This window comes from Balaenoptera physalus (assembly GCF_965194825.1).
Source record: "Balaenoptera physalus genome assembly, chromosome: X".
In the NCBI taxonomy this organism is placed as follows: Eukaryota; Metazoa; Chordata; class Mammalia; order Artiodactyla; family Balaenopteridae; genus Balaenoptera; species Balaenoptera physalus.
Genome location: NC_138903.1, coordinates 37,584,324 through 37,601,316, shown reverse-complemented (window position 1 = coordinate 37,601,316; position 16,993 = coordinate 37,584,324). Strand labels below are relative to the sequence as shown.

The following is a 16,993-nucleotide window of genomic DNA, read 5'->3' as shown; positions in this document are numbered from 1 at the left end:
CCACAGACAATATGTAAACAAATGAGCATGGCTCTTTTCCAATGAAACTTTATTTACAAGAACAGACAGTGGGCCGTATTTGGCCTACAGGCCCTAGTTTGCCAATTCCTGCTTTAGGTCTTTCCTAACTATTATGGCCATATCTGGCTACGGTCATTATGTTTTCAATATGGTATCCCTTTTGCTGTATCCTGACATTCTCCTTTTGCATGATGCTGTATACCAGCACTGTTCAATAGAACGTTCTCTCATAATGACAGCATTAGATATCTGCACTGTCCAGTACAGTAGCCATTAGCCACATGTGGGTATTGAACCCCTAAAATGGCTAGTGAGACTGAGGAACTGAATTTTTAAATTTATTTAATTTTAATTTACTTAAATTTAAATAGCCATATGTGGTTTTCCATTTTTTTTCATTCTTCTTGTTTCCTTCTCTTAAGACCTAACCGCATTAAGGCATAGAGTGAGTTATGTTAATCCTGGGTCATTTAGTGTCTTTCCCCTGTGGTGACCCATGAAGGGATGAAATAGATCTCATCTAAACACAGAAAGACTCACCAAACCAAACAACTAACCAACTACTGTGGTCCGATGTCACATAAACAAATATGACTTCTAGAATTTAGTTCTACAAAGCTACTGGGGGTGGGAACAGGGCATGAGACATACTACAGAATCCATAGCTTTTAAGAGGAGATTGAGTTTGGATAGGTCCATTGGGAGCATCAGCTCATAAGCTCAGCCTTTTAAACCTCTCTTGACATGTAACTTTGCAGACACCACCAGACCTCCAAAGAAAGATGAAGAAAATGGAAAGAATTATTACTTTGTATCTCATGACCAAATGATGCAAGACATCTCTAATAACGAGTACCTGGAGTATGGCAGCCACGAGGATGCAATGTACGGGACAAAACTGGAGACCATCCGGAAGATCCATGAGCAAGGGCTGATCGCAATACTGGACGTGGAGCCTCAGGTAATGCCTAGCCAACCCTGGCACCCTGTCGTCCTGCCTGCATGCTAAGCTCAGGTTCTGAAATAAAAAATGGCATCAGAACATCACAGGTCACATAATAATTTAATAGTAAGCTACAGGAAAGTATCGGCAATGAAGGCACCATGAGTTAACCGTCTAGAATGCAAGCTGACTAATCGTTGCACTCAGGGCACACACAGTGTATTTAAGAAGTAGAGACTGTTCTCTTAAGAGATTCGTTATACTCAGAAGCTCAATAAAGTGCCCAGTCGGGTCTGTGCCTGCCAGAAATCCTACAGTAATCTGACTCAGGATGAGACTCTGGCACTTTAACACAGCAGCCACCTTTCCTCTCTTGGTACAGCTCACACTAGACCATCAGAGTCTCTGCCAGCATCTTATGTTAATCTCCAGCAAGAAATTCTGATCCTGGGGCCTGGGTCCGAAATACAGCACCAGCTTTATGAATGCAAGCATGAGCGAGCCCCAGGGGATGTGAGGCAGAGCAGGGGTAGAGACCCGTGGTGGTTCTTAGCCTCTGCCATCTCTTTACTGAGGGACGATGCCTGACCCTGAGCTAAAACTAGGAGGCATATGGAGAACTTGGAGAGGACTCAGAGCTAGACGCAGAGACGATTAGATGATCTGCAGATACGTCCTACACTAGAAGCAATAGAAATTTTTAAACTTGAAAAGGAGAAAGCCAAAGGCCTTACATCAAAAATGCTAACAAGCTGTTTTTCATCTCTGAGGACAAACTAAGAAGAAGTGGGACTCAAAGCCCAGTAGGAAGGATTTGGGAGTTGTAGACATCAGGGCAGGTTACCGGAGAGGCTTGTGGATGCCCGTGTGACTCCCAGGCCTGCCGTTTCTAAGACCAACCTGTACCAAAAATCCCTTATCACTTACAAATAGAATCAGTACAACACCTGTTGAAATGGTAGACCAGCTCCCCTCAAGCAGGCTCCGTTTCATCAGGGGGCTTACGTGGCTACCCCAGGCAGGGAAGATCCCTGTTCAAGGGCCACTGTATGAAACTTGGTCCCCTAGCCATCCCCAAAGGGAGGATGGAACCGGCTTAGCCAGGGTCTGTGTGACTTGGGGCCTGATGGCTCAGTTACCTGGCTCCAAGATCCTAACATCAGGGCCAGTGGCTTCACCCATTTCCATGTCACAGCACCTGATGGGGTTCTTGAACTTGGAATCTGGTTAAGGGGCTGGGGAGGAAAGCAACATTAGGGTGAACACTATACAGTTTACTTAACAATGAACTTGGATCTTTATAGAACTAAATATATGATGTGTAATGCAGATTGATTTTTGTTTAACTACTAATCCCTCCTTACTAGGGATTGGAAAAATCTTCTGGCCAGGGGTGGCTAGAGGAAAAGTCTCAATCCTGGTCCTGGTCTTCGACATCCTCTCCTTGGGTTCCACACTGGTCTTCACCTGAACGTCGTTTTCTGCTGGTAGTAATGTCTCTAGCAGTATGCTGGCTGCAGGGCTCCTCAGACCACCTCTGCATTACCTCAGTCCACTTTCCAGGGCTTTCTGCCTCACCTGCTGCCGCCGCCACCACTGCCGCTATTGCTGCTGCTGCCCCACCCCTGGCGTCCAGCTCTCCCCATGCCCTTGCCCAGCCCAGCCATGCATTGCTCTGCACTGCTGAGCGGGAGATACTTCTCTCGGCCTTATCAGGCTGCCCACAGCAGTCACTTTCACGTGTGGCACTGGGCACCAGAACACCCCTCGGCCCGGCCTGGGCATTTTCCCTGCTCCCTGTCTGCTGGAGGGGCTCACTGCATTCTTCTCTCCTGCTTCCTTTGTCCCCTCCTCAGAACCGTGATCTCTTGGGAGAGATAGGGATCCTGTTCTCTGCCTGAGCCTCTTAGGGCCCGTGGCCCTGGGGTCCGGTATCACCCAGATCCTGCTCCTCTGGTTGGTCTGCTTGACCACTCTGGTCCCAGGCTCTCCTGCCCAGTGCTCCCAGGCCTAGTCCTGCTCTCACACCGACCACTGCGTCCAGCGGTCCAGCTGCAGGTGCCCACAGACTCTGCACCGCCTGGGCTTCCCCCTTGGGCTTCTCTGCCTTCAGCCCACTCTCTCCCCAGGCTGGACAAGGCCCGCGCCCTGCCTTCAGGATGCCCGTGGCCATGACCGACTTGCTGTCAGGCAGATCCTCGTTGCTTCAGGGAGGCTCTCTCCTTAGGACCTTGTCTCCATGCCCTTTTCCCACCCTGGCCCATTTGATTACCTGCTGTACTGTACCTCACGGACAGTTTGACTCAACCAGCGTGTATTAAGTACTTGCTATATTCTAAGCATTGTGGCATGAGCTAAGAATACAAATAAGGCAAGCCGGTAAGGGTGAAATTCCTTCCTCAGTGTTCATCAAAAACTGTCTATAACAGAAGTGCCATGTGGCATTTTTAAAAACCCTCTAACTGCTGACACCACTCCCACTCTGTGTGGACCACAGAAAGCCCCACCTAACACTGGGGTTCAGCTCATTTTTTTTTTTTTTAGGCACCAAAATTTTTTATTAACCCACCTTCTTGCTCTCTTTTAACATTATAAACCAAATTAATCTCTTTTTGACCCAGAGTTGTGATGGGAACCATCAAGTTACAATGCGCTTTTACGTTTCTTTGGCCTCTCTCAACCTCTGGCTATCACTTCTCTTGTCCTTTCTTGGCTATCCCTTAACAATATATTCCAACCCCTGTAAAATAGGGACTAAAAGTACCAACCTCATTGTTCTGAGGTTTAAGAGAATGCCAGGCACTAAGCTGGGCTCTCAGGAGCATTCAAACGCCAACAGTTCCTCTACACCCTTTGACATAGCTCCTTCTCATCTGTCATGGACTGAGGAACCAATGAACCTGTAAACCAAGAACATGGGCGTAAAGTCCATGGGCCAAGTGAGGGCCTGGATGGTAAAGTGCATGGGCTTTGTGATCACCACCGCCAACTTCCAGCCTAAGGAAGGACTGACTGAGCAGTTCCACAACCCCTGACCTCATGGCTCCCTGTGGGTAACTCCTGTGTACCTCCATCGTGACCAGGGCCTGAGGAGGGACTTCTCAATTCCCCCTGCCACACTTGCAACAGTATGAGGGATGCAGCAGAGACCAAAGACTGAGTGACTAGCCCCAGGGAGTTGATGGGGACCATTATCAAACCAGTCTCAAAGGTGGTGCCATTTGCTCTTGGGGAGGAGAGGTGGGACCCAGGCAAGGACCGCAGCTGGAAGGCAAAGGGCAGGCCTGGTTCTCAGTAGCGGTAGTGATCAGGTTTGAAGGGGCCGTCACGGGACACGCCCAGGTACTGGGCCTGCTTCTCAGTCAGCTTGGTCAGCTTCACATTCAACTTGCCCAGGTGGGCTTCAGCCACTGCTTCATCCAACTTCTTGGGCAGGAAGTGGACCCCGACAGGGTACTTGTCTGGGTGGGTCCACAGCTCAATCTGCGCCAGCACCTGGTTGGTGAAGGAGTTGCTCATCATGAAGCTGGGGTGGCCCATGGCGCAGCCCAGGTTGACCAGCCGGCCCTTGGCCAGAAGGATGATGCGGCGCCCGTTCTTCAACAAGTAGCGGTCCACCTGGGGCTTGATGTTCACCTTTTCCACAGCGTTCTCATTCAGCCACATGACGTCAATCTCCACGTCAAAGTGTCCAATGTTCCACACAATGGCGTCATCTTTCATCTGTTCAAAGTGCCGGCCGAGGAGGATGTTGACACAGCCCGTGGTGGTGACAAAGATGTTGCCCTCCTGACAGGCCTCATCCATGATGGTCACCTCATAGCCCTCCATGGCAGCCTGAAGCGCGTTGATAGGGTCGATCTCCGTGATGATGACATGGGCCCCGAAGCCCCTCAGGGCCTGGGCACAGCCCTTGCCCACGTCGCCATAGCCCGCTACCACCGCCACCTTGCCTGCAATCATCACGTCTGTGGCCTGCTTGATGCCATCTATGAGGGACTCCCGGCAGCCGTAGAGGAGCCAACTTGCAGCCAACTTGCTCTTGGTGACAGAGTCGTTGACATTGATGGCAGGCACCTTCAGGATCCCATTGACCATCATCTTGTACAGATTGTGGACCCCCGTTGTGATCTCTTCGGAGATGCCTCGGATGCCTGACAGGAGCTGTGGGTACTTGGTGTGGATGAGGTTGGTGAGGTCACTACCATCGTCCAGAATCATGTTGAGGGGCCCGTCCTTGAAGTACAGCGTCTGCTCACTGCACCACAGATACTCCTCGTCCGTTTCACCCTTCCAGGCGTACACTGGAACGCCAGCCTTGGCAATGGCAGCTGCTGCATGGTCCTGGGTGGAGAAGATATTGCAGCTGGACCACCGCACCTCAGCACCCAGGGCAACAAGGGTCTTAATGAGGACAGCTGTCTCCACAGTCATGTGCAGGCAGCCGGCAGTGAGGTCGCCCTTCAGTGGTTTGTAGGCTGAGTACATCTCCCACATGTGCATCAGGCCCGGCATCTCATTCTCTGCGAGATCCAGGGCCTTGCGTCCCCAGGCGGCCAGGCTGTCAGCCACTTTGTAAGGCAGCTTGTCTGACATGCTGGCGGCGTTTCCGCACAGAGTGATGGACATGGGCAAAGGGGGCCGAGCCTCAGGCTGGGGATAGGCGCGGGGCGGGCGGCGTCGGGCAGGGCCAGCTCATTTAGTTTGTGCCATCTTAATTAATTTTAGATAGTTGAGGCCAAACCAAACACATGTCTAATGATACTATATAAGATGTTGTGGTTCAACTTTAAACCTAAGGGACTATCCGAAAGACTTTAAACCAGAAGAAAATGAGTAACCTGGCTTCTTTTAAAATAATGAGAATAGATTGTGTTCCTCTATATTTTGCCAAGCATTAGTACTCCTTACCTAATCCTTGTAACACCAAGATAGAGACATCAGTATCTACTTTTGAGGATGAAGAAACCAAGCCTTAATGTAATTTTCACTTGAACAGTCTTGGTTTGGATTTGGGGGGTTTTTTTGTTTTGTTTTGTTTTTACAGTAAATCTTAGACTCCTTTCACTGTACCATCCTAGAAGAGTTAACCCTGTTTAATCCTTAAGCTGGTGCGCCTTGTATGTATGTGGTAGTACAATTTAAATCTTTATTTTAACATTTAGAAAAATCTGTAAGGCGGTCAAACCTGAGGAAAGCTATAGAGCTGACTTCTCATAAAGCCATGGCTCAGAAAATAATCTATGTCCCTAAAGCTGGAACTATAATAGCTCCAGTGTGTAATCAAAACAATTTTAGATTTTAATTTTATTCTGATTTGTCCATTTGCAGCATTAAAGAGTTGACAGTAGCAGAATATTTGTGGCTTTGCTTCTGCCCCCAGGGAAAGGTTGTCATCAAGGGGTAGGTACAGTCTTGTTAGGAATCTGTGCTTGGAAACAACAGCCATGTTTTGAACTAGAGGCTGTTTTGTGAATTCAGTTGGCCCTCTTAAGATTGTTTCTGGGGTCACTGTGTTCTTCCTTAAACCCTTAGATCTTTGTGCAAAATGACTCAGATGCTTGCCCTTTTTAATTTTGCAAAAAAACAGATAAGTCTTAAAGATGTCTGCTTCTTAGATACTTGGTCAAATGAGTTTTTATTCCTTGAGGGTAGTAACCTGACAATTATTGGCCATAGATGAGCCATTAAATCAATTTATCTCCAAAAGAGAACTTTAAATGCTAAATTAACGCTTCTTTGGCTGTTTGAACCCAGTGTATTTTCAGTGATCTTTCTAGACTCTCTCTCCCCTCTCTGGGATTCAGAAAGAGATATTTGCCTGTAAATATTAACAAATTTGTGTCTCATCTTAAAAGTCAAAAAGGAAGAGGTTTTAGAGATCATCTTAAAGCCACCTATTAGTGGCCTGAGGGAGGGGAATCCTTGTGAAGCAATTCCATTTCCTGTTCCTGAACTTCAGGCAAGCTGAGTCTGCACACACACACACACAAAAAACTGGCCCCCACTTGAGACCCATAAGTAGAGCAGAGTATGGGGACAGAGGCCTTCGAGAAAAAATGAGGACATGTGTGGTGACTCTGCTGAAGATAAGAGGGAGAAAATCTCAGTCAGGATTCTAGGCATCTTATAATCTTTGAAAGTACAATAATATAGGAGAGAAACGCAAAGCCGTGAAAAGGAGGAGGAAGCAAATATATTCAGTACTAACCACAGAGACTACTGTAGTTACTGTGATAAACATGAAATTTGGCTCTGAACTTCCTGGCAACCAGGACAAAAAGGAGAATGTCACGGATCACATAATTCTCATCTAATAGAAGTATGTCAGTTCTTTCCTTGGAGTTAATTACTAAAGGAATATAACCTGATTGTTAGACATAAGAGGCATTTGGTGGTGTGGTGAGTACAGTCTTCCCGGACAGTCTCATGCAGTAGGTGCAGAATGACCTTCATGTCTTCGTGGATAAAAGCTAAGGGCGTGAATGCCGTGCAGAGGAGGGTAATCCGCAGGGAGCTAACAGTTGCCGAGTCGTGTGTTTTCTGGTGCAGAATAGAATAGCAGGCTAGAACTGAAAATACTCAGACAATTGGGTGGCTATCAGGCTGCAGTCATTGAGTGGAGAAAAGGCCATTTCACGCCTGGGGTGGCGTTCTTGACTTCATCCGTGGGTTGTGGCTGTGTGGACTTCCATCTGGCACTCAGAGTAGCTTCAGGGATGGAAGCAAGGGTAGGGACTGGGCCTTAGGATTTTTTTTTCCCCATCTGAGTTGCCCAGAAGGTGGCTCTGGGTGGATGTGGGATGATGAGGAAACCTTATGTCTCAACTGACCCTGGAGTCACCTGATTTATGAGCACAGGAAGGATAGAAAAAGGCCCAAAATAATATTCACAAAAAGGACAGTTCTAAGTGAAGATCACTGTTAAGCTCGATTGAGCTATATACAGACTTTTTCATGATGGTTGTTCCTTGCTAAAATCTTCAGTCACAAAAGGATTTGCAAGGAAATGCCAATTACCTCTTTCAAAAATGAACATATAGAAGCTTGAAGAGCTTTCTCCCATGGGGAATCTGAGCCTGTGACTTTCACAATTAAAGCAGTTTGAGGGCAGGTAAAACAATGTGCCAGGCTCCATTACCCCACAAGGAGAAACTGTAACTAAAGAAGAAAAGACAACCCTCAGGGCTTCCCTGGTGGCGCAGTGGTTGAGAGTCTGCCTGCCAATGCAGGGGACACGGGTTCGAGCCCTGGTCTGGGAGGATCCCATATGCCGCGGAGCAACTAGGCCCGTGAGCCACAATTGCTGAGCCTGCGCGTCTGGAGCCTGTGCTCTGCAGCAAGAGAGGTCGCGATAGTGAGAGGCCCGCGCACCGCGATGAAGAGTGGCCCCCGCTCGCCGCAACTGGAGAAAGCCCTCGCACAGAAACGGAGACCCAACACAGCCATAAATAATAAATAAACTTAAAAAAAAAAAAAAGAAAAGACAACCCTCAGAATGGGAGAAAATATTTGCAAACGAAGCAACTGACAAAGGATTCATCTCCAAAATTTACAAGCAGCTCATGCAGCTCAATATCAAAAAATCAAACAACCCAATCCAAAAATGGGCAGAAGACCTAAACAGACATTTCTCCAAAGAAGACATACGGATTGCCAACAAACACATGAAAGGAAGCTCAACATCACTAATCATTAGAGAAATGCAAATCAAAACTACAATGAGGTATCACCTCACACCGGTCAGAATGGCCATCATCAAAACATCTACAAACAAATGCTGGAGAGGGTGTGGAGAAGAGGGACCCCTCTTGCACTGTTGGTGGGAATGTAAATGGATACAACCACTATGGAGAACAGTATGGAGGTTCCTTAAAAAAATAAAAATAGAACTACCATATGACCCAGCAATCCCACTACTGGGCATATACCCTGAGAAAACCATAATTCAAAAAGAGACATGTACCACAATGTTCATTGCAGCTCTATTTACAATAGCCAGGACATGGAAGCAACCTAAGTGTCCATCAACAGATGAATGGATAAAGAAGATGTGGCACATATATACAATGGAGCATTACTCAGCCATAAAAAGAAACGAAATTGGGTCATTCGTAGAGATGTGGAGGGACCTAGAGTCTGTCATACAGAGTGAAGTAAGTCAGAAAGAGAAAAACAAATATCGTATATTAATGCATATATGTGGAATCTAGAAAAATGGTACAGATGAACCTATTTGCAGGGCAGGAATAGAAAGGCAGACGTAGAGAACAGACGTGTGGACACGGTGGGGGCGGTGAGGGTGGGATGAACTGGGCGATTAGGTTTGACATAAATACACTACCATGTGTAAAACAGATAGCTAGTGGGAACCTGCTGTATGGCACAGGGATCTCAGCTCGGTGCTCTGTGATGGCCTAGTTGGGTGGGATGTGGGAAGGGGGAGGGGATGTGTGTATACACAGAGCTGATTCACTTCGCTGTGTGGCAGAAACTGACACAACATTGTAAAGCAATTATAGTCCAATAAAAATAAATAAGTAAAAAAATAAAATTCAGAAACATAATCCTAGGAAAAGTGAACCTTGCACTAAACAGGAAAGTCAAAACCTTTACCAACCAACTTGCCTCTTACATGTCTTTATATTCATAGAGGCCAAGAGATTCTCTTCAGCCATGAAAGCACAGTGCCCTCTAGTCAAACCTGCCTCAAAAGGCAAAATAGACTTTGTGAATTATATGTACTGCTTTTACATTTTTGTTTGATCAAAAGACTATTTCTGCCAGGTGCCATCTGGGGCATGAGGAGGACAACTGAACGAGACGCAGCCCCTGCCCTCAGGAAGCTTAGCCGCCAGCATCCAGGCACTTGCATTTCCAGGGTGGCGGGCACTACAGGTGCCTAAGTGTGGGTGTGTCAGGAGCATACCGGCGGGGCGCCTGACTCAGCTCAGAGCTCATAAAGGACTTCCCAGAAGAAAGAACACTCAGCCAAGCAATAGGGAAAGTGGGGAAGGGGACGAGGGGATGGAATGTCCAGGCGGAGGGAGTAGGAAGAGAAAGGCTGGCCCTTTCTGGAACTGAAAGTAGTTCAGCAAGGCCAGTCCATGGAAGGGAAGGAACAGAAAGGTAAGCATGGGCCAGCTCATGAGGCAGGGATCTGACATTTATGCTCAGGAGGGTACATTTTACCCCAAGGCCAAGAAGGAGCTCTTGAAGGGCTTGGAGTGGAGGAGTGATGGAATGGGATTTGCATTTCCGAAAGATTGTTCTAGTGGCAGGGTTTAGTAGGATTGGAAAGCAGCAAAACTGGAGGCAGGGCACCCAAATTGCTACTACAGCAAACCAGACACAAGAGGGAGGAATAGGAATAGGGCAAAGCAAACAATTGAAAGGCTATTTACAAAGCAAACTATGTGGCTAACAGAATAGACATGTTAAATTCTTATATAAAGGACAGCAAGATATTTACCCCTGACGCATACACATTAATTACATGTCAGTGACTTGTGAACTGTGTGCCTATGTTGGGTTTTGTTGTGGGGTTGGGGGGTGTCCTGTCCTAGGGCAGCAGCAGAAGCAGCAACCCCTTACCAGAATCAACTCCCACAGCATCAGATGCTGGCTTTGCAGTATGTCTGTGCAAACTAGTAGCTTGCAGTTAGTGGTTTCTGATACCTTGGAATGGAACCGAAAGGGGCCTCAGAGGTCCCTCTCCCTTGAATGTGGCATCTTCTCATGGGCCTACAAATTGCCCACAGCCATACGGCTCCATCCCTGGACAGGGTGTCCCTTCCCTATGAGTCCCACAGAGGAGAGGGCTTTCCTCAGGACAACTCAGAAGGCCTATGTCAGTGCGAACACAGCCCTCGTGGTCACAGTGGCCGTGATTTGCTCTCCTCATGAGCAATCTGAAATTTGAAATGTGGTGTAGTGCGCTCTGGATGAGTGCTGAAGCCATCCTGCTGGTCCGAGTCTACCCCAAAATGCATTTCCTAGGAATTAAAATTCAGGCTACAATTAATAACCAGGTTTAAATGAACATTAACCAACATAATCAGTGTTCACTTTTCTGAAGAAAAATAAGTCGGATTGATTCATGAGATTCATAAGAAAAACGTCCAGTTTGTCAGCTTTTATTTGCCAATGGCTATTGTCCATCCTTCGGATGAAAAGAAGTAATATAAGTTATTTATAAAGTTGGTAAATTTAATAATATCTTGCCAAAAATTTGAATCAAGGGCTTTTCCAGTTGTATAATTTTCTATGAACTCATCTGAATGTTTGCATTAGTTATTTCTCCTTTTAAGTCTCAGTTTTCTTTTTTTTTTTTTTTTTTACACAGGCACTGAAGGTCCTGAGAACTGCAGAGTTTGCTCCTTTTGTTGTTTTTATTGCCGCACCAACTATCACTCCAGGTTTGAATGAGGTAAGAATTAATCAGTTTTTCCTCTAATCAGCACTCCCCCGAGTAAGGATGCATTTGTGTTGTGCATTCCAGAGCAAAGCCCCATCTCATTAAGACAACTAAATGAAGCGCTGCTTTGTTTTCCATGCTGGCCAGTAAGATTTCCAGAGCTTGAGGTCCTCTTTCAGGAGTAGGAATTACACACCACAGAGAGGTGTGGTTCTTCTGAGATCAGAATCATTAGGCAAATGCAAGCTTTAGTCTCCAGTGCAGTCCGCCTGGGGCCTTATCCATGGGTCTGCTCCCGCCCTGAGGGGCTGCCAGCCCCTCCTCTCCTGACAGCAACTGCGCTGAGAGCTCTGGGCCAAGAATTGCCTTGCCTGGGGAGAACTATAAGGCATCCACCTCCTTGGCTGGGCTGCCCGGACACCCCTAGGGAGCCTCCGGAGTGGAACCCGTGCAGAATCTCTACCCAGGCCCCTGGAGACTACCAAACCTGGAAATGAGCTCTGTCCCCTCTCAGGCCTACTCAAGTCAGCAGCCGCCACGGAGATGGTGCCCGCGAGGGTCGGCAGCACCATCTAGAACCAGGCTGGCTTACACAGCCTTCTATTGCTGGGCAGATAAGAAGGTAGTTATGGAGTGTCTGGTGAGTATATTGCTGCTTATCTGCTGTAGGGTCATTCGTAAGAGGAAACTCTACACAAAGTTTTCCTGAAGGCCATCACTTCTGCAGGGTCTAGAAATCACCAGGACGCTCTTGGCACTGTCCAGTTAACAGTGGCCTAGACTCACCCAAGCTTATGACAGTAAAATCAAGGCTTGGAGATTTTCACTTTAAGGAAAATTAAATATCTAGATTTAAGGAAGATTAAAGAACTAGATTTCTATGTCACTCATATTTTTCAGTCATTTTTTGTCATTTCATTTGCAAAAGATGTAGTCCTTGGTAAATTCTACTTTTCCATCTTATCTAATACACAAACATGTTTGAAACTCCACATTGTGGTTAGCTCTTATCCTTTGGTTACCATGTATTTTTCTTGAATTATCACCTTTGCTTTGTTTTTGTTTTTGCCTATTTTCCTGCCCTTTTACTAATTTTCCATAGCTGCCAAAATGGTGCAGAAAATTGCCTGTAAGTACCAGCTAGGAGGTGATGAAATACAGCCTCGTCTCCTTTCATAGATTTAGAATGTAGACATTTTGTTCCCACAAATCCTTGCTTTTGCTGTTAGAATAAAGGCATTTTGTTTTCACTGAGTTAAACCCTGCTCACGTGTAAGTCAAGCCTGCAGACAAGCTGTTGTAGAGGAAGAAACTGACAAACATGGCTTCATCTTATAAGATCCTTAAGAGGGAGCTTTATTTTTTTTGTGTGACGAGAACTGCATTAAAAATTTGATGCTCTCAGCCATAAATTCTCTTGAATGTTTTCATCAGCCCAGCTTTCTGAGCAAATTATAAGCTCTGCTAGTGGTTCTTGAAGCCCACCCAGGACTGTATATTCCAATAGAATCCCCTAGCCCGGAGAGTGACGTGGTAGGAATTGCTCCTTCTCGTACTGGTAGGAAGCACTCCTGTCTTTGGGTGAATGCATGTTTCCTAAAATGGGGCTTTTGCTTTGTGTTTATTGTAAAGCCACAGTGAAAATACTATGCTTTTGAAGTGCAAGCAGAAAGTGTGTTGATATGACCTTAGAAGGTGATGATTAACTGAGGTCTTATCTACACTGAAGTAGTTAACACCTAACATCCAAAGCATGTCACGTCCTGCTTTGAAATTCCGGTAGATGACAAAGCAGGTTAGGACACTCTCATTTCAGAGTGTCCTGATAGAAAAGATTGAGTCCCCAACTTTTCTGGTGTCTGTCATCCCCACTGTGGTGCTGTGATGGAATCGAGTGTTATTATTTCACCTTGAATCCCCTTGCCAGAGGGCTGCACCCACAGGCCGAGGTTCATCAGGAAGAGTCTCTTACAAACAGATGGGCCTCAGAGAAGAGGAGGGCTCCTAAGCCAGCAGTGGGTGCCAACAGCTCCCAAGTCCCTGAAGGCACCGCACCTTTTAGTTTGTCTGGAGATCTGTCTCTGTCATCATGGGCCCCCATTTCCTAGTAGACTTTCTCTGTCTCTTGACTATAGATTTAACACTCATCAAATCGTATAATGGCCAGTATTAGTCAGCCAAGTGCTTGTTCTTTCGGTAACATTTATTAAGCACTTACTATGTATAAGGCACAATGCCAAGTGCTGGGCACAGCAAGGCAAGTTTGAGCTCTAGTTGGGAAGAGAGATACTAATCAAATAAACAGGTATTTAATTGTATCTATATATATTTCAGACTCCACCCAACAGCTCAGCTATCTAGTCGGTTACTTTGACTTACAAAGTTTCCTGGTTTCAAATTTGAACTTGCCCATTAAAAGTTCAGCATAACAAGATCTGACCCGTGAAGATGCAGAGGCAGACTTTCTGGTGGCCCTTAAGAGATCCCCATCTTGAAAGAACTGCCATCCTGAGGCTCTTTGTAGTGCGCTGCAGGAGTTGAGGGAAAGCCTTTACTGCCGCGAAGAGTTCAATAGCTGCTTTTCCTTCAGAGTTGTTTCCATAAGAGATGTAAGTACTTATGAACAGTGATATTTGGCCATTTCCAATGCAGACCAATGTGAGGGGATTCATCAGATGCCAGCTGCCGTTGTATCTGGGAAATGGCCTTATTTCATCCATTATTTGTAACATCCAAAAAGCTTTGCCTCTGGCATCCACTGCTGTTGAGTGAGGGCCATTATATATAACTGAATTCCTGGAACATATTGAACCTCTAAGTAGAATAGAGAAAAATACAACTTAACTTGTTGTCCAGAGGCAGGGGCTTCTTGGCGCAAACACAGCTGGGCTCTGGGGCCTGGTGCAAGCAAGTGCAAAGGACCAAGGGAAGGGGATGCAGGGCTCTGACCTCGTCCGTCCCCTGAAGTCCCCCCACCAAACGGGAGAGTGGCTTGAGATGAGGCGGGCCTGGGTCAGAGGAATGAGGGCAGAGTGGTTCGACTCTGACAGTCAGTCCCCACTGACCCCGGGGCAGACACTGCTTGGCTGGGGTGGGGTGATGTGTTTGCTGAAGAGTGTCTGTTTCCTCTGGTCCGTCCGGTTTGGCGTGGAGCCCCCTGTTGCATGGTGAGCAGTCATGGTTGCAAGCCATAGTTCTGTGACCCTGCCATCCCGGGGACCGTCATCTCCTCTGTCACGAAGCGGGCTTGGCCTCACGCCCAGATGTGGCACATCAAGGTCTGGCCTTGACTGTTTCTGACATTGGGACGGACAGAAATGTGACACGAGAAAAAAATCCGGCTGACTTTTCTCTTTGCTCTTCCCTCCTCCCACACCCATCCCTACCTCCATCCCATCACCATTTAGGATGAATCTCTTCAGCGTCTGCAGAAGGAGTCTGACATCTTACAGAGAACATATGCACACTACTTCGATCTCACAATTATCAACAATGAAATCGATGAGACAATCAGACATCTAGAGGAAGCCGTGGAGCTCGTGTGCACAGCCCCGCAGTGGGTCCCGGTCTCCTGGGTCTATTAGGCCTCTCCCCAGATATCTGCCGCATAACTGGGAGCCACCTCATACATGGAAAAGCCTCTGTTATCGGCCTTGTGTCAGCAGGTCGTGGTCCCTAGAGACTACCTAGTTGTAGTGTGACCTACATTTATATTATTGTCATGTCCGAATAGATAGGAGGAGAAAAACAATTACACACTAATTTAAAGAGACAGTATCTTTTTTAATCAGTTCTCCTAAACTTTAATAAAATGTATCTTTAAATGTATGTATTATTCAATCCTTTGGAATGTTATATTTTTGGAAATCATAGCTTTTTATTTCCAAGGCCCCTAAAAACTGCACAAAATAGATGCTGCTTTCTATAATCTATTTTAATAATAATAAACAATGATTCTGTTACCTTGACTGGGGTTGGAACACTACATTCTTTTTAGAGTCTGATTTTATGGATTGGAATATCTTTCTTTCCTTTATTTATTTGAAATAATCAGTCTAGTGATTACAAAACTCATAAATTTTTAAAGGCCTTTTTTTTCCTCTTTTTTTTTTTAGAACAGTATTTTTTTTAAGTCCTTTATGTAACATCCAGATAATGTGATACTGTCTCTTTGAAGCACCCTGTAAACCTTTTAGAGATTTGAAGTTGGGTCTTGACTCTTAATGCATGTGGACAGTCGCGAGCGTTTATGCTGTCGGTGTGTCTGTGTTGGACAAAACAATCTGTAATCTACAGCAAAGTACATTCCGTTCACGGGGCACACCCAGGGGAATAAGAATAAAATGCTATTATGACTAAGTTGTAAACCTATGCACATCCCTTGCATTTCGGGCAACTTTATAAAAAAACAAACAAAAAGAAACTGATTTTTATTAATAATAATCAATCATGTAGTGAAATGTGTTTGTAATTTTGTCTCAATTTAATTTGTTGTAAGGTGGGAGGGGGAATTGCTGGTTTCACCATTTCAGATCTGTGTTGTCTGAGAGTATTAACGTTTTAATTAAGCAAAGAAATGAGGATTTTTAATATGTATGTAATTGTTTTAAAGCACCCATTTTAAGAGAATATACTGTGCAATGAAGAAACCAGTTTAGGCATTTGCTATAAACTGAATTATTCCAAAAGAATAATCTATAACAGCCCTGTAAATTCCTTTAAAATGATAACTAACAGGACAGTTTGACCAATTTTTTTTAAAATATACTTCCTTTTATGTGTTCAATAATTAAATGCCTTTGGGTCCTTCATTTCATTATAGATTTGTTCAGGTTTACAAGGTGATGATCTTTTAGATTTTATAATCCATTAGATGCTCACTGAAACATCAAAGGCCCAGGAATGACGACTATCAGTTAGCAGGACAACAAAATACTCTGCACCCAAGGGCCACTAATGTGCACCTGTGCTTTCTCCTTCCTCTTGCTATATCCCTTGACACAGGAGAATCATGTCCTTGTTGCTTTAGAGACATTAACCATCTCATCACCCTTCCGCGAGGTCACATTCTTCCAATACAGGAGATTCAGGCTGGGGGGGGTGGGTCTTCTGACTCTTTGCCAGAGGTCAGTGGAAGGTTTTTCATTAGAGTGTCTGTCAGGGTGTGAAGTGGTTCTATTAACCTGAGATCCTTGAAAAAATACCATCGAGTTTGCTTCTTTTCAGTTAGATGGCCTCATTGCTTTGTGCCCTGGCAGGATGTGCAGGATGTGTTCTGAGCGGAACAGCTCCTCTGTGAAGGACCACACCGAGAAGGCATTTGGATACTCTTTTTAGGGTGTCACCCTCCCCTCCCACCTACTCTTATTAAACAATGCTGATTTTTCCTCTGCTGTTGTCCTTTGTGGGTAACCAGATGAGTATACAACTTACAGAGTGCTGAGTAAACTGCTTCTGTTGGGACCCACAGCAGGGTGACCAAACCACCAAACCAGAGACACCGTGGATGGAGGGAGAAACCCCAAGAGCTGATTAGGGCTGTGTTAGGACTGATTTAAATCTACCTGATGCCAAGGCCAGGCAGTCATTCCCGTGATGGTACTGGTCACAAT

At 45.8% G+C, this 16,993-nt stretch overlaps 1 protein-coding gene and 1 pseudogene across 11 annotated transcripts in view; one reads left to right on the top strand and one right to left on the bottom strand.

Moving 5' to 3' along the window:
- CASK (calcium/calmodulin dependent serine protein kinase) overlaps window positions 1–16,768 on the top strand; it is a 393,009-nt gene extending 376,241 nt beyond the window's left edge. For 6 of the 10 annotated variants that reach the window (XM_082446395.1, XM_082446397.1, XM_082446400.1 and 3 more), the window contains 4 exons: window positions 780–982; window positions 11,310–11,393; window positions 11,896–12,021; window positions 14,789–16,768. In XM_082446395.1, the coding sequence (XP_082302521.1) occupies window positions 780–982; window positions 11,310–11,393; window positions 11,896–12,021; window positions 14,789–14,965 (590 nt within the window). In that variant the 3' untranslated portion in view covers window positions 14,966–16,768. The remainder of the gene's footprint in view (window positions 1–779; window positions 983–11,309; window positions 11,394–11,895; window positions 12,022–14,788) is intronic. The other 4 variants (XM_082446402.1, XM_082446403.1, XM_082446396.1 and 1 more) reach the window with 1 other exon arrangement.
- Window positions 990–11,294, bottom strand: LOC309652540 (adenosylhomocysteinase pseudogene; annotated as a pseudogene). Its single transcript has one exon. The product of its transcript is annotated as an adenosylhomocysteinase pseudogene (transcript).
- Window positions 16,769–16,993: the final 225 nt, after the last annotated feature.